This window comes from Oncorhynchus kisutch, unplaced genomic scaffold (genome assembly GCF_002021735.2).
Source record: "Oncorhynchus kisutch isolate 150728-3 unplaced genomic scaffold, Okis_V2 Okis09a-Okis19a_hom, whole genome shotgun sequence".
NCBI classification, from domain to species: domain Eukaryota; kingdom Metazoa; phylum Chordata; class Actinopteri; order Salmoniformes; family Salmonidae; genus Oncorhynchus; species Oncorhynchus kisutch.
In genome coordinates this window covers 12427174-12450560 of record NW_022261985.1, presented here as the reverse complement: position 1 = coordinate 12450560, position 23387 = coordinate 12427174, and the positions used below count along the sequence as shown (strand labels likewise).

Below are 23387 nucleotides of genomic sequence, written 5' to 3'. Positions count from 1 at the left end.
TCTCGATGTCTTCACTATTATTCTACAATGTAGAAAAGGGTTAAAAAAAAGAGGGTCACAGAGGGATTCTGGGTAGTCTGAAACAAATCTACTTTGTAACTAAAGTGTACACCTCACACACATGGTTATGGGCTTAAAGAAGAAGTCACCTGTACCAGGTCAGATATAGAGTTGAAATGTATTACATTTTGAGTTTGCTTCCTAATATTACACTTTATATACATCACAGAAGATTGAAATATATATCAATTGCTTGAAATAGAAACACCAGATTTTTTACATTTTAATAAAATTGTTGAAAAATATTGAATTATGAATTATGAAAAATATTAATGATGTTCTCGGTAGTCTAGAGAACAATTTGGTCATTTGATTGCAGGAAAGGGTTTTAAAAGGTATGTACAGGTTTCCTGTTTGTCAGCTTGAAAGACGCCATCTTGAAATGTGTCAGTTGGAAGGGAATGAACAGTTTTTAACTCTGTTGCACCATCCTGCAGTTCCACCTGTGAACGCCCAGTCAGAAGCTTCAGAACAGTGATGGCCGATCTCAACCGCAAAGAGACTATCTGGGTGTACGTCTGTGATCCAGCCCAGCAGTAACACGCCTCGTTCAGATTATTGGCTTATCCTAGTCTTTTAATTAAAGGGATATTTCGGGATTTTGGCATTGAGGCCCTTTTTATCTACTTTCCCCAGAGTCAGATGAACTTGTGGATAAAATTTGTCTCAGCGTGCAGTTTGAAGCAAGTTGCTAACGAGTGCAGTTGCTAACAAGTGCAGTTGCTAGCGAGCGCTAGTGCAGTTGCTAGCGAGCGCTAGTGCAGTTGCTAGCTAGTGCAGTTGCTAGCGAGCGCTAGTGCAGTTGCTAGCGAGCGCTAGTAGTGCAGTTGCTAGCGAGCGCTAGTAGTGCAGTTGCTAGCGAGCGCTAGTAGTGCAGTTGCTAGCGAGCGCTAGTAGTGCAGTTGCTAGCGAGCGCTAGTAGTGCAGTTGCTAGCGAGCGCTAGTAGTGCAGTTGCTAGCGAGCGCTAGTAGTGCAGTTGCTAGCGAGCGCTAGTAGTGCAGTTGCTAGCGAGCGCTAGTGCAGTTGCTAACTAGCGCTAGTGCAGTTGATAACTAGCGCTAGTGCAGTTGCTAGCTAGTGCAGTTGCTAGCTAGCTTTAGTTAGCGAAACTATATCGAACGTCTTTAATACTGGACATCGAGTTCATCTGACTATGGGGAAGTAGACAAAGGGCCTTGTTGCTAAAATGCCGACGTATCCCTTTAAGACTGATTAGTTAAATCAGGTCAGGTGTTACTGCTTGGTTGGGACAAAAGCCTGCACCCACACCACGACGCCTGCAGATAGAAATGGTTGACCCCTACTTTAGTGAGATGGAATGGACTTGGAGGGTGTGGACTTGTGACAAAATGGAGGGTGTGTAATAAGTGGAAATAAGACTTACTGTAAATAGACATGACTCTGAGGAGTCTGCTGTTAGAAGACTTAAAGGCCCTAAGACGGCTAACAGTACTATGACTCAGACTGAGGCCCCAAGACAGCTAGTGGTGGTAGTAGTAGACTGAGAGGCCCCAAGACAGCTAGTGGTGGTGGTGGTAGTAGTAGTAGACTGAGAGACCCCAAGACAGCTAGTGGTGGTGGTAGTAGACTGAGAGCTCCCAAGACAGCTAGTGGTAGTAGACTGAGGCCCCAAGACAGGTGGTGGTAGTAGACTGAGAGGCCCCAAGACAGCTAGTGGTGGTGGTGGTAGTAGACTGAGAGGCCCCAAGACAGCTAGTGGTGGTGGTAGTAGTAGACTGAGAGCTCCCAAGACAGCTAGTGGTGGTGGTGGTAGTAGACTGAGAGCTCCCAAGACAGCTAGTGGTAGTAGTAGACTGAGAGGCCCCAAGACAGCTAGTGGTGGTGGTGGTGGTGGTAGTAGACTGAGAGGCCCCAAGACAGCTAGTGGTAGTAGTAGACTGAGAGGCCCCAAGACAGCTAGTGGTGGTGGTGGTAGTAGACTGAGAGGCCCCAAGACAGCTAGTGGTAGTAGTAGACTGAGAGGCCCCAATACAGCTAGTTGTGGTGGTGGTGGTGGTAGTAGACTGAGAGGCCCCAAGACAGCTAATGGTGGTGGTAGTAGTAGACTGAGGCCCCAAGACAGCTAGTGGTGGAAGAAGGGTCGTACTCTACAGATGTTGTAGGGAATGAACCTGAAGGAGTGAGTCGCTGCTTTGATGTTTGCAGAGGTTGACTGGGTGTTGTCCAGGGTCACGCTAAGGTTGTTTATGCTCTGGAAGGGGGACGCCGTGGAGTTGTCATCCGGGATGGAGAGGTCTTGGAGTGGACAGGCGCTTCCCCCGGGAGGAAGAGCAGCTCCGTGTTGAGCTTGAGGTAGTGGGCCGACGTCCAAGCTGAGATGTCTGTCTGGCACGCAGAGATACCTGTCGCCACCTGGGTGTCAGAAGGAGAAGAGTAGCTGAGTGTCATCCTCATAGCAGTGATGGGAGAGACCATGTGAGGATATGAGGGAGCAGAGTGACTTGGTTTATAGAGAAGAGGAGAGGGCCTAGAACTAAACTTAAACCAAAAACAAATGGCACCCTATTTCTCTTTTATAGTGCACTATTATTTTTTTTTTACCTGATCCCTATCAAAAGAAGTGCACTAAATAGGGAGTAGTGTGCTATTTGGGACGCATGAAGCCAGTAGACACATTTCCACCTCCATTTGACCATTTTACTTCCATCTTAAATGATGTCGCTTCACGTCTGGCTGAGGGAAAAACACGGCTGTTAGAACGAGCTGTCAGCGAGGTATAAAGACTGATGTGAATATTCTCTCTCAGTAGTGGTGTCAGCGAGGTATAAAGACTGATGTGAATATTCTCTCTCTCAGTAGTAGTGGTGTCAGCGAGGTATATAGACTGATGTGAATATTCTCTCTCTCAGTAGTAGTGGTGTCAGCGAGGTATAAAGACTGATGTGAATATTCTCCTCTCTCAGTAGTAGTGGTGTCAGCGAGGTATAAAGACTGATGTGAATATTCTCCTCTCTCAGTAGTAGTGGTGTCAGCGAGGTATAAAGACTGATGTGAATATTCTCCTCTCTCAGTAGTAGTGGTGTCAGCGAGGTATAAAGACTGATGTGAATATTCTCCTCTCTCAGTAGTAGTGGTGTCAGCGAGGTATAAAGACTGATGTGAATATTCTCCTCTCTCAGTAGTAGTGGTGTCAGCGAGGTATAAAGACTGCTGTGAATATTCTCCTCTCTCAGTAGTAGTGGTGTCAGCGAGGTATAAAGACTGCTGTGAATATTCTCCTCTCTCAGTAGTAGTGGTGTCAGCGAGGTATAAAGACTGATGTGAATATTCTCCTCTCTCAGTAGTAGTGGTGTCAGCGAGGTATAAAGACTGATGTGATATTCTCTCTCTCAGTAGTAGTGGTGTCAGCGAGGTATAAAGACTGCTGTGAATATTCTCCTCTCTCAGTAGTAGTGGTGTCAGCGAGGTATAAAGACTGCTGTGAATATTCTCCTCTCTCAGTAGTAGTGGTGTCAGCGAGGTATAAAGACTGCTGTGAATATTCTCCTCTCTCAGTAGTAGTGGTGTCAGCGAGGTATAAAGACTGATGTGAATATTCTCCTCTCTCAGTAGTAGTGGTGTCAGCGAGGTATAAAGACTGATGTGAATATTCTCTCTCTCAGTAGTAGTGGTGTCAGCGAGGTATAAAGACTGCTGTGAATATTCTCCTCTCTCAGTAGTAGTGGTGTCAGCGAGGTATAAAGACTGATGTGAATATTCTCCTCTCTCAGTAGTAGTGGTGTCAGCGAGGTATAAAGACTGATGTGAATATTCTCCTCTCTCAGTAGTAGTGGTGTTTCTGTTTTTACTCTCAACTTTGCAACTTATGAGGCGGCGCTGCTTGGTTTCTGATGGTTTTATGAGGAGAGGAGCGTTGCTGTGTGGTTAGAGCCACCCTAGGGTTGTCAACAGTTTAGGGGAGGGGTGGTTAGCCACCCTAGGGTTGTCAACAGTTTAGGGGAGGGGTGGTTAGAGCCACCTTAGGGCTGTCAACAGTTTAGGGGAGGGGTGGTTAGAGCCACCCTAGGGCTGTCAACTATTTAGGGGAGGGGTGGTTAGAGCCACCCTAGGGCTGTCAACAGTTTAGGGGAGGGGTGGTTAGAACCACCCTAGGGCTGTCGAACAGTTTAGGGGAGGGGTGGTCAGCCACCCTAGGGTTGTCAACAGTTTAGGGGAGGGGTGGTCAGCCACCCTAGGGTTGTCAACAGTTTAGGGGAGGGGTGGAGGGTATGCTTCTGTTTGTAGAGTCCATTGTTGTACAGCTGAACTACCCCTGAAGGGGTACATCACGGCTCTGTCCCAAATGGCGCTCTATTCCCTATGTAGTGCACTATTTCTGACCAGGCTCTTGTCAAAATGAATGCATTACATAGGGTCTGATTTGGGACTCAACCCACATTTGTAATGTAACACTCTCCAATCCTCTCCTACTGCAAACAATTAACTAATTCATGGTATTCCATGCACTACAAAAACATCAATTTATTAACTAACAGCACTGCTGCCCTGTTTCCCTGTGCAGCTATCAGACAGGGCCAGCATTACTCCTCCTATCAGACAGGGCCAGCATTACTCCTCCTATCAGACAGGGCCAGCATTACTCCTCCTATCAGACAGGGCCAGCATTACTCCTCCTATCAGACAGGGCCAGCATTACTCCTCCTATCAGACAGGGCCAGCATTACTCCTCCTATCAGACAGGGCCAGCATTACTCCTCCTATCAGACAGGGCCAGCATTACTCCTCCTATCAGACAGGGCCAGCATTACTCCTCCTATCAGACAGGGCCAGCATTACTCCTCCTATCAGACAGGGCCAGCATTACTCCTCCTATCAGACAGGGCCAGCATTACTCCTCCTATCAGACAGGGCCAGCATTACTCCTCCTATCAGACAGGGCCAGCATTACTCCTCCTATCAGACAGGGCCAGCATTACTCCTCCTATCAGACAGGGCCAGCATTACTCCTCCTATCAGACAGGGCCAGCATTACTCCTCCTATCAGACAGGGCCAGCATTACTCCTCCTATCAGACAGGGCCAGCATTACTCCTCCTATCAGACAGGGCCAGCATTACTCCTCCTATCAGACAGGGCCAGCATTACTCCTCCTATCAGACAGGGCCAGCATTACTCCTCCTATCAGACAGGGCCAGCATTACTCCTCCTATCAGACAGGGCCAGCATTACTCCTCCTATCAGACAGGGCCAGCATTACTCCTCCTATCAGACAGGGCCAGCATTACTCCTCCTATCAGACAGGGCCAGCATTACTCCTCCTATCAGACAGGGCCAGCATTACTCCTCCTATCAGACAGGGCCAGCATTACTCCTCCTATCAGACAGGGCCAGCATTACTCCTGCTCTCAGACAGGGCCAGCATTACTCCTGCTCTCAGACAGGGCCAGCATTACTCCTCCTATCAGACAGGGCCAGCATTACTCCTGCTCTCAGACAGGGCCAGCATTACTCCTTCTCTCAGACAGGGCCAGCATTACTCCTGCTCTGTGACTGGGCCAGCATTACTCCTGCTCTGTGACTGGGCCAGCATTACTCCTGCTCTCTGACTGGGCCAGCATTACTCCTGCTCTCTGACTGGGCCAGCATTACTCCTGCTCTCTGACTGGGCCAGCATTACTCCTGCTCTCTGACTGGGCCAGCATTACTCCTGCTCTGTGACTGGGCCAGCACTACTGCTGCTCTGTGACTGGGCCAGCACTACTGCTGCTCTGTGACTGGGCCAGCACTACTGCTGCTCTGTGACTGGGCCAGCACTTGGGACTGAGAGACCTAAACCCCCCTCCTCCATCCCCTCCAGGCTTCACTGTAACTAGACTTCCAAATCCCAGCATAGATCAGTAGTCAGTCAGTCCCCGGGAGCAGCCTTAAGGACCGTCACAAATAGCACCCTATCCACTATGTAGGGCACTACTGACCAGGACCCTGGGCTCTACTGTAAAGTAGTGCCCTGTATAGGGAATAGGATGTAGTATTACTGTAGCTCCTTCCTCTAAACTGAATGGACATGGTTAAGAGATACCAGATGAGGCCTTTCCCCTCATCTCCCCCCAGCTGGGATGTAGCAGAGCGACGTCACGGCGATGTCACACTGCCTCTACTTCACCTGGGGGCACACAGGACATGTTCTGTTGCTCTGAGGGGCACACACACACACACACACACACACTCATTCATTTTTTTTTCTCTCTGACTATCCATTCAGAAGACTAGGCCTCAGGGCTAGCCGTGCTCCACTGTTGTAGCCTGAATAGAATGGAGCATTCTAGAATACCACAGTGCTCAGTGGATGGAGACACAATGGAACTACAATGTGCTGTTGCTTAGGGATGGAACCATATGAATTCTGTTAGCTCCCCCGATTCTACTTCCGGAAGCTCTGGAGTTCTAGCCAGGGTTTTCTATTTGTGTTAATCATTACTAACAGGAGTTAACCATTCTGTGTGTTTGATCTTTGGACCAGGAGGTGAACTACTCTCCTTCTCCTCGGCAGATTGAGTAGAAATTAAATAAACTAATCGTGCTCCTTTCTTCAAATGTTATTCAGCCTCTTCAAAACAGGTGACACTGCCCCCAAAAACTGACATGTTTGGCATAGAATCATTTGAATATAGAGACGTGACATGGGACTTGGCGAACGAAACCCTCTAAAACAATGATGACTCCTCTTCAAACACACATACAGAGCTCCCAGTAATGGTGGTCCATCCACAATGTCTTAGCAAATCAAGAACAACTTGATCCAATGCTATTAACCTTGAACTATTCACATCTCAGCTGTCTTCTAATGAATTTCTCTTGGCTCTTATCATGCATGTTATACTGTTATATCACAGTCCAGTACACCCTGTTTCTCTGTTTTGAAGTTTGCCCCATCTATCTTGAGGGCTTGAACAGTTCAAATATGTTGTCAGGCAGCGTCAGGTGGTTGAGGGCGGCGTCAGGTGGTTGACTGCGGCGCCAGGGGGTTGACGGCGGCGCCAGGGGGTTGAGGGCGGCGCCAGGGGGTTGAGGGCGGCGCCAGGGGGTTGAGGGCGGCGCCAGGTGGTTGAGGGCGGCGCCAGGTGGTTGAGGGCGGCGCCAGGTGGTTGAGGGCGGCGCCAGGGGGTTGAGGGCGGCGCCAGGGGGTTGAGGGCGGCGCCAGGGGGTTGACGGCAGAGCCAGGTGAGCAGCGGTGTGATTGTTATACAGACTGAAGAAGGTTAACAGAAGGACCACATTAACCGTGTAGAGGATTAGTTTAGCTGGTTGGTTAACAGAAGGACCACATTAACCGTGTAGAGGATTAGTTTAGCTGGTTGGTTAACAGAAGGACCACATTAACCGTGTAGAGGATTAGTTTAGCTGGTTGGTTAACAGAAGGATCACATTAACCGTGTAGAGGATTAGTTTAGCTGGTTGGTTAACAGCAGGACCACATTAACCGTGTAGAGGATTAGTTTAGCTGGTTGCTTAGTAAGTAGCAGATCTTTTGAGAGGGCAGATTTGATCAATCTCAGACTAAATGGAAATACGTGCTGGTCTTAAGGTCAACGAGGATTAGTCATGCTAAGATCCAATCAGAGGGAGGGAGGGGTGGATGGTGGGAGAGGATGATGGCGGGGTCTCAAGGGTTTTTTAAGAGCCTACATTTCTCAGACAGTAGAATGTGGGTTCACCAGTAGTGGGGGGGGGGTGTCTCAGACAGTAGAATGTGGGTTCACCAGTAGTGGGGGGGGGGGGGGGGGGATGGTCTCTGACAATGTGTCTCAGTTTATTCAGTGTTTTATCTGCAGTCGATCAGCAGACAGACGTTCTGACAGTGTCTCTGTCAGTGTGTCCAGGGTTCATTGAATACATTTTCTCAGACGGCATAAAGTATACCATTTACCTAAAACACTGTTGTAACCGTTGAATTAGAACACTAGAATCTTATCACAGCATTTAAAGGTCAGATTGTCTACGTTTTACGGTCTGTTTACATATATTTTTATAGACTAATTATAGAGACAATTGGTATAAAACCTGTATAAAATGTATTTATAATTATATGACGATATTTTAGGTTGACTATAATTCTATTATAGAATTTCCAATATCGCATGCCTTTTTTATTTTCTTCCCGTATAAAATGTGTTTATAATTCTATGACAATATTTTAGGTTGACTATAATTCTATCATAGAATTTCCAATATCGCATGCCTTTTTATTTTCTTCCCATATAAAATGTGTTTATAATTATATGACAATATTTTAGGTTGACTATAATTCTATTATAGAATTTCCGATATCGCATTCCTTTTTATTTTCTTCCCGTTCTGGAACGTTGAGGGTTTATGACATGGCCCTCTACTAAGTCAATAGGATCTCTATGGTTGTAACTGTATGAATGCATCTCTTTTTTTTTAGGTGGTGGGCAGAGTTCTCCTGCTCCAGCTGATCGATCACCTGACCCGTGGTTACCTTAGCGACCCGCTGGTGACCCACCTCCTGAACAGCACCCGCGTCCACATCCTGGTTTCCATGAACCCAGACGGCTTCGAGTCCTCCAGCAGAGACTGCATGTACTCCCAGGGGAGGTGAGATAGTGCGGGACATCATGGGTTGTGTCTTAGTCACCGTGGGATGGAGGGACATCATGGGTTGTCTCTTAGTCACCGTGGATGGAGGGACATTGTGGGTTGTCTTAGTCACCGTGGATAGAGGGACATCATGGGTTGTCTCTTAGTCACCGTGGATGGAGGGACATCATGGGTTGTCTCTTAGTCACCGTGGATGGAGGGACATCATGGGTTGTCTCTTAGTCACCGTGGATGAAGGGACATCATGGGTTGTCTCTTAGTCACCGTGGGATGGAGGGACATCATGGGTTGTCTCTTAGTCACCGTGGATGGAGGGACATCGTGGGTTGTCTTAGTCACCGTGGATGGAGGGACATCGTGGGTTGTCTTAGTCACCATGGATAGAGGGACATCATCATGGGTTGTCTCTTAGTCACCGTGGATGGAGGGACATCATGGGTTGTCTCTTAGTCACCGTGGATGAAGGGACATCATGGGTTGTCTTAGTCACCGTGGGATGGAGGGACATCATGGGTTGTGTCTTAGTCACCGTGGATGGAGGGACATCATGGGTTGTGTCTTAGTCACCGTGGATGGAGGGACATCATGGGTTGTGTCTTAAAGTCAATAAGATCCATCTGTCCCTTCTGACACTGTACAGTAACTTCACAACCAAATCAGCCTTGGTCCAGTCTGACTTGGTGTTGTAGAGCTTTCCAATGTGTTTAGGTGCGTTTGAGTGAATACATCTGACCGTCCGACTATGTGGTGTCACTCATCCAGACAAAGTGCCTCCGTGTCGGTTTCACAGTATCGTGTTGATCTCCTAGAGGGTCGGTCAGCATCTATAGCGCTGTCCATGGATTTAACAGGGGTTACATTTCTCCAGACCACAGCTGTTTACCTAAGCAAGTGGCGGGGTGGGCGTTTTATTTTATTTTTCATATCCCAGATTGCCCCTTTAAATGTAGTTTGAGTTCTACTGTCTGGATAGAGTTGTGGCAGTGAGACTTTAGAGGATTATTGGCTGGATGGATGGTTGGATGGATGGATGGATGGAGTGGCTGAATGGATGGATGGATGGAGTGGCTGGATGGATGGCTGGAGTGGCTGGATGGATGGCTGGAGTGGATGGAGTGGATGGATGGAGTGGATGGATGGGGTGGATGGATGGATGGATGGAGTGGCTGGATGGATGGATGGATGGATGGATGGAGTGGCTGGAGTGGCTGGCTGGATGGATGGAGTGGATGGATGGATGGATGGATGGAGTGGCTGGATGGATGGATGGATGGATGGAGTGGATGGATGGATGGAGTGGATGGATGGATGGAGTGGCTGGATGGATGGATGGAGTGGATGGATGGATGGGGTGGCTGGATGGATGGAGTGGCTGGATGGATGGAGTGGCTGGATGGATGGAGTGGCTGGAGTGGCTGGATGGATGGAGTGGCTGGATGGATGGATGGAGTGGCTGGATGGATGGATGGATGGGGTGGCTGGATGGATGGAGTGGTTGGATGGAGTGGTTGGATGGAGTGGTTGGATGGAGTGGCTGGATGGATGGATGGGGTGGCTGGATGGAGTGGATGGCTGGATGGAGTGGATGGATGGATGGATGGATGGATGGATGGGGTGGCTGGATGGATGGATTGAGTGGCTGGATGGATTGATGGATGGCTGCAGGTCTGGCCTGTTGTGTTGCTCAGTAGACCAGAACATAACAGCTGTAGGATGGTTCTGGGTGTAAACAGCAGAATGGTTACTGAGACCCCAGTGAATCATCAGCTAAGGCAGTGAAAGTGTACATCCCAAATGGCCCCTGGGTAAAAGTGGCCCGCTACATAGGGAATAGGGTTCCGTTGGCCCCCTAGATAGGGAATAGGGTTCCGTTGGCCCCCTACATAGGGAATAGGGTTCCGTTGGCCCCCTACATAGGGAATAGGGTTCCGTTGGCCCCCTAGATAGGGAATAGGGTTCCGTTGGCCCCATAGATAGGGAATAGGGTTCCGTTGGCCCCCTGCAATAGAGAATAGGGTTCCATTTGGAAGGGAGGCAGTGACACACACCCATTAACAGATCCTGGAGTTTTATCTGAGATGTTTGTAGACACAACACCTCTACAGCGCTCGCCCACAACACTCTGATGTGGGCGAGTGGCAGGAAGCTACGGCCTGAAAACAGACTCTCTCTCTCGCTCTGTCTCTCTTCTCTCTGACACACAAACACTCTCTTTCACTCACAAACACTTGCATTTACACACACACACAGATCCCATTCCCTGGCAGTGAATTCCTACCCCCCGGATGGGACAGGACACACACACACACACACACACACACACACACAGATCCCAGTGGATTCCCCCCCGGATGGGACAGGACACACACACACACACACACACCCAGCCCCAAACAGTGACACACTCACATCGACTCACACAGATGTTATTCCCATTCCCTGGCAGTGGATTCCTACCCCCCCGGATGGGACAGGACACACACAGATCCCATTCCCTGGCAGTGGAGTCCTCCCCGGATGGGACAGGACACTGACACCCACACACTCTGACTCTGACACAGTCATCCCAGCCCCAAACAGTGGAAAAAACCTCTCACCTACTCGTTACCATAACAACTTGAAACAGGGAATGGTTCTTAGAACAACAGAGACGTCTCCCTTCCGGGGGAAAAAATATTATTAAGCAACAATACAATAACGCATCAAGTTGGGTTTCCAAAGTTTTAGTGATTGGAGAAGATGACGGCAACAACTTCCTGGAACTAAATGACTTCCTGGAACTAAATGACTTCCTGGAACTAAATGACTTCCTGGAACTAAATGACTTCCTGGAACTAAATGACTTCCTGGAACTAAATGACTTCCTGGAACTAAATGACTTCCTGGAACTAAATGACTTCCTGGAACTAAACGACTTCCTGGAACTAAACGACTTCCTGGAACTAAATGACTTCCTGGAACTAAATGACTTCCTGGAACTAAATGACTTCCTGGAACTAAATGACTTCCTGGAACTAAATGACTTCCTGGAACTAAATGACTTCCTGGAACTAAATGACTTCCTGGAACTAAATGACTTCCTGGAACTAAATGACTTCCTGGAACTAAATGACTTCCTGGAACTAAATGACTTCCTGGAACTAAACGACTTCCTGGAACTAAATGACTTCCTGGAACTAAATGACTCGTCATGTTTTTGTTGTAATAGGGCTTAGATCAGTGGTCATCCGTTTAACTGAAACCACTGGCAATGAACACAACCTGTTTGGTGGTAAATATCTGTCTGCACTGACCTGTTTTGGTGGTAAATATATGTCTGCACTGACCTGTTTTGGTGGTAAATATATGTCTGCACTGACCTGTTTTGGTGGTAAATATATGTCTGCACTGACCTGTTTTGGTGGTAAATATGTCTGCACTGACCTGTTTTGGTGGTAAATATCTGATATATGTCTGCACTGACCTGTTTTGGTGGTAAATATCTGATATATGTCTACACGGACCTGTTTTGTGGTAGATCTGATATCGGTCTGCACTGAGCTGTTTGGTGGTACATATATGTCTGCACTGAGCTGTTTGGTGGTACATATCTGTCTGCACTGACCTGTTTTGTGGTAAATATCTGTCTGCACTGAGCTGTTTGGTAGATCTGATATGTCTACACTGAGCTGTTTGGTAGATCTGATATGTCTGCACTGAGATGTTTGGTAGATCTGATATGTCTGCACTGACCTGATTGGTAGATCTGATATGTCTGCACTGAGCTGTTTGGTAGATCTGATATGCCTGCACTGACCTGATTGGTAGATCTGATATGTCTGCACTGAGCTGTTTGGTAGATCTGATATGTCTGCACTGACCTGATTGGTAGATCTGATATGTCTGCACTGAGCTGATTGGTAGATCTGATATGTCTGCACTGAGCTGATTGGTGGTTATTTAGAAGACACAATAGAAGTGAACCATTTGTACATTTCACTCTGCCTGTATTTTTTTATTTTTTTTTATTTAACCTTTATTTAACCAGGTAGGCTAGTTGAGAACACCTTTATTTAACCAGGTAGGCTAGTTGAGAACACCTTTATTTAACCAGGTAGGCTAGTTGAGAACACCTTTATTTAACCAGGTAGGCTAGTTGAGAACACCTTTATTTAACCAGGTAGGCTAGTTGAGAACACCTTTATTTAACCAGGTAGGCTAGTTGAGAACACCTTTATTTAACCAGGTAGGCTAGTTGAGAACACCTTTATTTAACCAGGTAGGCTAGTTGAGAACACCTTTATTTAACCAGGTAGGCTAGTTGAGAACAAGTTCTCATTTGCAACTGCGACCTGGCCAAGATAAAGCATAGCAGTGTGAGCATACAACAAAGAGTTACACATGGAGTAAACAATTAACAAGTCAATAACACAGTAGAAAACGAAGGGGGGGTCTATATACAATGTGTGCAAAAGGCATGAGGAGGTAGGCAAATAATTACAATTTTGCAGATTAACACTGGAGTGATAAAAGATCAGATGGTCATGTACAGGTAGAGATATTGGTGTGCAGAAGAGCAGAAAAGTAAATAAATAAAAACAGTACGGGGATGAGGTAGGTGAAAAGGGTGGGCTATTTACCAATAGACTATGTACAGCTGCAGCGATCGGTTAGCTGCTCAGATAGCTGATGTTTGAAGTTGGTGAGGGAGATGAAAGTCTCCAACTTCAGCGATTTTTGCAATTCGTTCCAGTCACAGGCAGCAGAGTACTGGAACGAAAGGCGGCCAAATGAGGTGTTGGCTTTAGGGATGATCAGTGAGATACACCTGCTGGAGCGCGTGCTACGGATGGGTGTTGCCATCGTGACCAGTGAGCTGAGATAAGGCGGAGCTTTACCTAGCATAGACTTGTAGATGACCTGGAGCCAGTGGGTCTGGCGACGAATATGTAGCGAGGGCCAGCCGACTAGAGCATACAAGTCGCAGTGGTGGGTAGTATAAGGTGCTTTAGTGACAAAACGGATGGCACTGTGATAGACTGCATCCAGTTTGCTGAGTAGAGTGTTGGAAGCCATTTTGTAGATGACATCGCCGAAGTCGAGGATCGGTAGGATAGTCAGTTTTACTAGGGTAAGCTTGGCGGCTTGAGTGAAGGAGGCTTTGTTGCGGAATAGAAAGCCGACTCTTGATTTGATTTTCGATTGGAGATGTTTGATATGAGTCTGGAAGGAGAGTTTGCAGTCTAGCCAGACACCTAGGTACTTATAGACGTCCACATATTCTAGGTCGGAACCATCCAGGGTGGTGATGCTAGTCGGGCATGCAGGTGCAGGCAGCGACCGGTTGAAAAGCATGCATTTGTAACCCGGCCCTTTGCTGTCCCTCGTGTTCACTGTAAATACAGAGGCAGGAACAAAGCCTCACAACCACAATACTGACCCTTTAGTCTTTTATTTGACTGTCTGGAAACAGGAAGACTTCCTGAAGTCTCCAATTAGCCAGAGATGGGCCTGGAAAGTTCTGGTTTAGGTTCAAAATGGCACACTATTCCCTATGGGCCCTGGTCAAAAGTAGTGCACTACATAGGGAGTAGGGTGCAGTTTTGGGACGTAGGTCCGGTCTTGACTCCAACTCTGTAATTAGCAGTGTTCAACTGGAGAGTCTTTGGAGTGCAGCCTCATAGGAGGAAATGGGAACATTTCTGAACTTCTCCTTTAGCCCACACACACACACACACACACACACACACACACACACACGGGCTTCTTGATGAGGTTGTGGTTCTTGGAAGTGGCAGGAAGTCCCTAGGAATAGATTGTGTTTCAAGAGACTACACATATACACACACTGGCACGCATATAGGTCTAAGCAATAAGGCACGAAGGAGTGTTATGAAGCTGGTTGAGAGAATGCCAATCACCCTTTGTGATTGGAGGATAGCTATGAGGGTTATCGAATCACGATCAAATCCTTTGATCTCCTCCAGCTCATTAATGATATAATGTTCATATTTAAAGAGAGAATGTCTAGTGTCTTTGGTAAATGACAGGAGTGGAATGTTAGTCTTGGGTACCAGTCTTCAGCTATCACATCCCCTCTTCCTTACTGATATCCTGGACGCTGCTCGTGGCCTGGATGCTGCTCGTGGCCTGGATGCTGCTCGTGGCCTGGATGCTGCTCGTGGCCTGGATGCTGCTCGTGGCCTGGATGCTGCTCGTGGCCTGGATGCTGCTCGTGGCCTGCTCTGGACGCTGCTCGTGGCCTGCTCTGGACGCTGCTCTGGGCCTGCTCTGGACGCTGCTCTGGGCCTGCTCTGGACGCTGCTCTGGGCCTGCTCTGGACGCTGCTCTGGGCCTGCTCTGGACGCTGCTCTGGGCCTGCTCTGGACGCTGCTCTGGGCCTGCTCTGGGCCTGCTCTGGGCCTGGACGCTGCTCTGGGCCTGCTCTGGGCCTGGACGCTGCTCTGGGCCTGCTATGGGCCTGGACGCTGCTCTGGACGCTGCTCTGGGCCTGCTCTGGGCCTGGACGCTGCTCTGGGCCTGCTCTGGGCCTGGACGCTGCTCATGATGGTGTTCCTGGATGCTTCTTTACAACTGATATTTTTTATATATATATATATATATATTATTCAGCATTGAAGAAAAGTTATTAAAGTCTCCAACACTGCCACATCTGACGAGGGCAGTTTATTTTTACAACTAAAACAGATTCCTTTCCTTGGCCTTTTTAAGGCTTCTCATCTTCTGAAGCCCAAGTTTGTTGAAGTCTCTAATTAACACCTCCGTCCAACTCGGACCCATCCCATCTCGTGCTCCAACTGGGCCACAGTGGGTTGAAACAGCACACCTCAGCCCAGACCAGACCAGACTAAGTCATCCACAAGTTGCCCTTCTGTTACGCAATAAATCTGGATCCAATATGTCTGTCTGTGGGTCAACAGAGTTATTTTCTCCACACTGACTTGCATCCCAAATGGCACACTATTCCCTATATCGTGCACTACTTTTGATAGAGTGCCTAGTCTGTGGTATAGCTACAGGAGGTTACCTCCCTTCTAGTCTGTGGTATAGCTGTTCTCTCTCGCTCTCTCGCTTGCTCTCTCTCTCAATGTGGCTTTATTGGCAAGGGTAACATGTTTAACATCGCCAAAGCAAGTGAAAAGAATAAACAAAAGTGAAATAAACAGTAGAAAGTCAACAGTAAACATTACCCTCACACGTTCCATGTGTTGTAGCGGCGTGCAAATAGTTAAAGTACGAAACAACACATATGGGTTGTATTTACAATGGGGTTTTTGTTCTTCACTGGTTGCCCTTTTCGTGTGGCAACAGGTCACAAATCTTGCTGCTGTGATGTCACACTGTGGTATTTCATCCAATAGATATGGGAGTCTATCAAAATTTAGATTTGTTTTCAAATTCTTTGTGGGTCTGTGTAATCTGAGGGGAAATGTGTCTTTCAACACAAACTCACTTTGTTGAGACAACAGCTCTGCTCTGCGAAGCTCCAGAAGTATGACTTCCCTGACTTCTGCGGAGGCCGTATCAACGTAAATGTTGTACCACCAATGCAGACGTCGGGTTAACCACACAGCCCAGATGCACAGTACACTTCTCTCTCCAGAATGCACTGCTCTCTACTGCCATTTTGTACACATTCATTGTTTCATAACTTTTATGGTGTGAATTGTTTCGCGTTTTTGATTTGTTAGTGTCTATCAATTCCCCCATTACATCACCAGTAGTATATTTACCATTAATTTATATCATTTCTAATCCTGTGTTAATGCATTGGAATAATAATATTGAGTCTTCCCGTTTTTATCATTGTCTGATTGGACAGATTGTTTGCTGAGCACACAACCTATGCTACACTTGTGAGAAGCAACTTTTGGTTTATTTCGTAATTTTTGAAATAGTAAAAAAATAAAAAAATTGGCATTGTCTTTTGTTTTGGAGGGCTCCTGTCAATGTTGAGGAAGGACACACACGCATAGAAGTAGGCCTATAGGCTACCTGGCCTGATTTACACATAGAAGTAGGCCTATAGGCTACCTGGCCTGATTTACACATAGAAGTAGGCCTATAGGCTACCTGGCCTGATTTACACATAGAAGTAGGCCTATAGGCTACCTGGCCTGATTTACACATAGAAGTAGGCCTATAGGCTACCTGGCCTGATTTACACATAGAAGTAGGCCTATGGGCTACCTGGCCTGATTTACACATAGAAGTAGGCCTATAGGCTACCTGGCCTGATTTACACAGAAGTAGGCCTATAGGCTACTTGGCCTGATTTACGCATTGAAGTAGGCCTATAGGCTACCTGGCCTGATTTACACATAGAAGTAGGCCTATAGGCTACCTGGCCTGATTTACACATAGAAGTAGGCCTATAGGCTACCTGGCCTGATTTACACATAGAAGTAGGCCTATAGGCTACCTGGCCTGATTTACACATAGCAGTAGGCCTATAGGCTACCTGGCCTGATTTACACATAGCAGTAGGCCTATAGGCTACCTGGCCTGATTTACACATAGCAGTAGGCCTATAGGCTACCTGGCCTGATTTACACATAGCAGTAGGCCTATAGGCTACCTGGCCTGATTTACACATAGCAGTAGGCCTATAGGCTACCTGGCCTGATTTACACATAGCAGTAGGCCTATAGGCTACCTGGCCTGATTTACACATAGAAGTAGGCCTATAGGCTACCTGGCCTGATTTACACATAGAAGTAGGCCTATAGGCTACCTGGCCTGATTTACACATAGAAGTAGGCCTATAGGCTACCTGGCCTGATTTACACATAGAAGTAGGCCTATAGGCTACTTGGCCTGATTTACGCATTGAAGTAGGCCTATAGGCTACCTGGCCTGATTTACGCATTGAAGTAGGCCTATAGGCTACCTGGCCTGATTTACACATAGCAGTAGGCCTATAGGCTACCTGGCCTGATTTACACATAGCAGTAGGCCTATAGGCTACCTGGCCTGATTTACACAGAAGTAGGCCTATAGGCTACTTGGCCTGATTTACGCATTGAAGTAGGCCTATAGGCTACCTGGCCTGATTTACACATAGAAGTAGGCCTATAGGCTACCTGGCCTGATTTACACATAGAAGTAGGCCTATAGGCTACCTGGCCTGATTTACACACAGAATCAAATCAAATCAAATGTTATTTGTCACATACACATGGTTAGCAGATGTTAATGCGAGTGTAGCGAAATGCTTGTGCTTCTAGTTCCGACAATGCAGTAATAACCAACAAGTAATCTAACTAACAATTCCAAAAAACTACTGTCTTATACACAGTGTAAGGGGATAAAGAATATGTACATAAGGATATATGAATGAGTGATGGTACAGAGCAGCATAGGCAAGATACAGTAGATGATATCGAGTACAGTATGAGTATGTAAACCAAGTGGCATAGTTAAAGTGGCTAGTGATATATTTACATTTCCCATCAATTCCCATTATTAAAGTGGCTGGAGTAGAGTCAGTGTCATTGAGTGTGTTGGCAGTAGCCACTCAATGTTAGTGGTGGCTGTTTAACAGTCTGATGGCCTTGAGATAGAAGCTGTTTTTCAGTCTCTCGGTCCCAGCTTTGATGCACCTGTACTGACCTCGCCTTCTGGATGACAGCGGGGTGAACAGGCAGTGGCTCGGGTGGTTGATGTCCCTGATGATCTTTATGGCCTTCCTGTAGCATCGGGTGGTGTAGGTGTCCTGGAGGGCAGGTAGTTTGCCCCCGGTGATGCGTTGTGCAGACCTCACTACCCTCTGGAGAGCCTTACGGTTGAGGGCGGTGCAGTTGCCATACCAGGCGGTGATACAGCCCGCCAGGATGCTCTCGATTGTGCATCTGTAGAAGTTTGAGTGCTTTTGGTGACAAGCCGAATTTCTTCAGCCTCCTGAGGTTGAAGAGGCGCTGCTGCGCCTTCCTCACGATGCTGTCTGTGTGAGTGGACCAATTCAGTTTGTCTGTGATGTGTATGCCGAGGAACTTAACTTGCTACCCTCTCCACTACTGTTCCATCGATGTGGATGGGGGGGTGTACCCTCTGCTGTTTCCTGAAGTCCACAATCATCTCCTTAGTTTTGTTGACGTTGAGTGTGAGGTTATTTTCCTGACACCACACTCCGAGGGCCCTCACCTCCTCCCTGTAGGCCGTCTCGTCGTTGTTGGTAATCAAGCCTATTACTGTTGTGTCGTCCGCAAACTTGATGATTGAGTTGGAGGCGTGCGTGGCCACGCAGTCGTGGGTGAACAGGGAGTACAGGAGAGGGCTCAGAACGCACCCTTGTGGGGCCCCAGTGTTGAGGATCAGCGGGGAGGAGATGTTGTTGCCTACCCTCACCACCTGGGGGCGGACCGTCAGGAAGTCCAGTACCCAGTTGCACAGGGCGGGGTCGAGACCCAGGGTCTCGAGCTTGATGACGAGCTTGGAGGGTACTATGGTGTTGAATGCCGAGCTGTAGTCGATGAACAGCATTCTCACATAGGTATTCCTCTTGTCCAGATGGGTTAGGGCAGTGTGCAGTGTGGTTGAGATTGCATCGTCTGTGGACCTATTTGGGCGGTAAGCAAATTGGAGTGGGTCTAGGGTGTCAGGTAGGGTGGAGGTGATATGGTCCTTGACTAGTCTCTCAAAGCACTTCATGATGACGGATGTGAGTGCTACGGGGCGGTAGTCGTTTAGCTCAGTTACCTTAGCTTTCTTGGGAACAGGAACAATGGTGGCCCTCTTGAAGCATGTGGGAACAGCAGACTGGTATAGGGATTGATTGAATATGTCCGTAAACACACCGGCCAGCTGGTCTGCGCATGCTCTGAGGGCGCGGCTGGGGATGCCGTCTGGGCCTGCAGCCTTGCGAGGGTTAACACGTTTAAATGTCTTACTCACTTCGGCTGCAGTGAAGGAGAGACCGCATGTTTTCGTTGCAGGCCGTGTCAGTGGTACTGTATTGTCCTCAAAGCGGGCAAAAAAGTTATTTAGTCTGCCTGGGAGCAAGACATCCTGGTCCGTGACTGGGCTGGGTTTCTTCATGTAGTCCGTGATTGACTGTAGACCCTGCCACATGCCTCTTGTGTCTGAGCCGTTGAATTGAGATTCTACTTTGTCTCTGTACTGGCACTTAGCTTGTTTGATAGCCTTGCGGAGGGAATAGCTGCACTGTTTGTATTCAGTCATGTTACCAGACACCTTGCCCTGATTAAAAGCAGTGGTTCACACCTTCAGTTTCATGCGAATGCTGCCATCAATCCACGGTTTCTGGTTAGGGAATGTTTTAATTGTTGCTATGCGAACGACATCTTCAACGCACGTTCTAATGAACTCGCACACCGAATCAGCGTATACGTCAATGTTGTTGTCTGACGCAATACGAAACATCTCCCAGTCCACGTGATGGAAGCAGTCTTGGAGTGTGGAGTCAGCTTGGTCGGACCAGCGTTGGACAGACCTCAGCGTGGGAGCTTCTTGTTTTAGTTTCTGTCTGTAGGCAGGGATCAACAAAATGGAGTCGTGGTCAGCTTTTCCGAAAGGGGGGCGGGGCAGGGCCTTATATGCGTCGCGGAAGTTAGAGTAACAATGATCCAGGGTCTTTCCACCCCTGGTTGCGCAATCGATATGCTGATAAAATTTAGGGAGTCTGGTTTTCAGATTAGCCTTGTTAAAATCCCCAGCTAGAAGTAGGCCTATGGGCTACCTGGCCTGATTTACACATAGAAGTAGGCCTATAGTCTACCTGGCCTGTGCAAAAATGTAGGCAAATAAATGTGCCCCTTTTGTGGATCTGATAGTGTTTGATTGGCTTAACTCGCCACCACTAATGACCTGTGGAGATTCTCAAAATAATGTTTTCCTCACCTCCAAACAACAAACAAATCATCCATTGAGAAGTACAATAGTTCCTAGGACTATTTTTAGAAGTTTAGTTTTATCTGATTACTTCTTATCAGTGCTTGACTTGGACTGAAATAGGTTCCAGTACTCATTCTGGGTGCCGGAACTCCTCAATACTAATATTCTATAAGAAGAACCGGAGCTCAAGCAGTAGAACGTGTGAGGTGTCAGTACTCAGTTCCAGTGAGCTCCTGCCCAAGTCGAGCACTGCTTCTTATCTCTTGTGCAAATAGTCTACAGCTGTGTCTGTCCCGAGCTCACTGGTGGGGAAACTCTCTGAGGGCCCAGAATATTTGACACAATGTTGCAAGTTCGCTAGTGCAAGCTTCTGGCCTGAACCAAGTTAATATTTGATACAATGTTGCCAGTTCGCTAGTGCAAGCTTCTGGCCTGACCCAAGTTAATAGTTGATACAATGTTGCCAGTTCGCTAGTGCAAGCTTCTGGCCTGACCCAAGTTAATAGTTGACACAATGTTGCCAGTTCGCTAGTGCAAGCTTCTGGCCTGACCCAAGTTAATATTTGATACAATGTTGCCAGTTCGCTAGTGCAAGCTTCTGGCCTGACCCAAGTTAATAGTTGATACAATGTTGCCAGTTCGCTAGTGCAAGCTTCTGGCCTGACCCAAGTTAATAGTTGATACAATGTTGCCAGTTCGCTAGTGCAAGCTTCTGGCCTGACCCAAGTTAATAGTTGACACAATGTTGCCAGTTCGCTAGTGCAAGCTTCTGGCCTGACCCAAGTTAATAGTTGACACAATGTTGCCAGTTCGCTAGTGCAAGCTTCTGGCCTGACCCAAGTTAATAGTTGATACAATGTTGCCAGTTCGCTAGTGCAAGCTTCTGGCCTGACCCAAGTTAATAGTTGATACAATGTTGCCAGTTCGCTAGTGCAAGCTTCTGGCCTGACCCAAGTTAATAGTTGATACAATGTTGCCAGTTCGCTAGTGCAAGCTTCTGGCCTGACCCAAGTTAATAGTTGACACAATGTTGCCAGTTCGCTAGTGCAAGCTTCTGGCCTGACCCAAGTTAATAGTTGACACAATGTTGCCAGTTCGCTAGTGCAAGCTTCTGGCCTGACCCAAGTTAATAGTTGATACAAGGTTTCGAGTTTGGCTACACGTGGCCTGTCTGCAACAAGGTGATTTTATAGGATATTCATTTTATTTCTGGATATTTTCGAGCTGCTTACTGCAATGTTTTTATTTGTTGGCTTTATGTAGACCATTTTGACATGGATGGCAATAGAAGTTACTTTTTAGGTTTTATAATTTTGATTAACTACATTTTTTTATTTTACAAGGTAAGTTGACTGAGAACACGTTCTCATTTACAGCAACAACCTGGGGAATAGTTACAGGGGAGAGGAGGGGGATGAATGAGCCAATTGTAAACTGGGGATTATTAGGTGACCATAATGGTTTGAGGGCCAGATTGGGAATTTAGCCAGGACACCGGGGTTAACACCCCTACTCTTACGATAAGTGCCATGGGATCTTTAATGACCATAGAGAGTCAGGACATTCGTTTTAACGTCCCATCCGAAAGACAGCACCTTACACAGGGCAGTATCATTATTTTAGACCAGAGGAATGAGTGCCTCCTACTGGCCCTCTCCAACACCACTTCCAGCAGCATCTAGTCTCCCATCCAGGGACCAACCCTGCTCAGCTTCAGAAGCAAGCCAGCAGTGGTATGCAGGATGGTAATGCTGCTGGATCTAAATAATTTTGAGATTATTATCAATTAAACTGTTTCACGGAAATGTGAATATAAAAACCATAACTGGCACATAGATGGGTAGAGATGGTAAGATATATTCAACATGAGAAAGGTTGCTGGTGTTACAGCAATGGCAGAATCTGAGAGCCAGCAGGAGCAGGAGGTGAATATTTGGGTCAGGTTTAAAAAAAAAAAAATTTGCTTGATTTCTGGCGCCCTCTTGAGGCATTTGTCATATTTCATCAAACCGTAAACTTAAAGCATCAGACAAGCTCACATACATAGGTATGGAACAATACACGTAAAAACATTTCGACCAATCGATTGGTCCAAAGAACAGATTACTTTTGGTCGACCAAGATTATTATTTTTTGTCGGGGACAGCCCTACTCCTCCCACAGTCACGATACTGTAGCTGTTGAAACATCTCAGAGGCTCTGAGGATGGAGGAGGATATGACCTCAGAGAGGCTCTGATGCTGGGGGGTGAGGAGGATATGGGCAGGGGTGAGGAAGGGTTGGGGAGGGGGTTAGTGAGTAAGGTAAGACCCTCAAGCTCCTGGAGGATACCCATTCACTTCAGAGACAGACAGACGGGCCTGCTCTCTCCCTTGCCTAAATCACCAATGTTATGTGTTGTCAGGTCTGGTATACGTCTGTTTATGTCTGGGTATAAACAGTACGCAGCCCCGGTCCATTTACCAGGCCATCCATCTCCCTCCATAGTACCCCCACCGGACTGGTGATGGCACCCCAGAGAGGGCACTCAGACAGGGGACCCATGACCTCTGCTGCTGGGATATGGAGTGAAAACACCATGGAGTGTTTTAACAGGGGTTAACTGCAGGGACATCTCTTCAAGGAGTATTCCTGGGTTGTTTTAAGGAATCTGTTTATAGTAACTGAAAGTGAGACGCTGTCTCTCGCCCACGTTAACTCTTTCTCTTTCCCTCTACCTACCCCCCCCCCCTCTCTCTCTCTCTCTTTACCTCTCTCTCTCTTTACCTCTCTCTCTCTTTACCTCTCTCTCTCTCTTTACCTCTCTCTCTCTCTTTACCTCTCTCTCTCTCTTTACCTCTCTCTCTCTTTATACCTCTCTCTCTCTTTATCTCTCTCTCTTTACCTCTCTCTCT

The 23387-nt window shown here is 47.3% G+C and overlaps 1 protein-coding gene across 1 annotated transcript in view; it reads left to right on the top strand.

The window, feature by feature from the left end:
- Positions 1–23387, top strand: part of LOC116360552 (carboxypeptidase M) — a 58512-nt gene that overhangs the window by 13979 nt on the left and 21146 nt on the right. The window contains exon 4 of the mRNA XM_031815298.1: positions 8468–8637. Within this exon, the coding sequence (XP_031671158.1) occupies positions 8468–8637 (170 nt within the window). The remainder of the gene's footprint in view (positions 1–8467; positions 8638–23387) is intronic.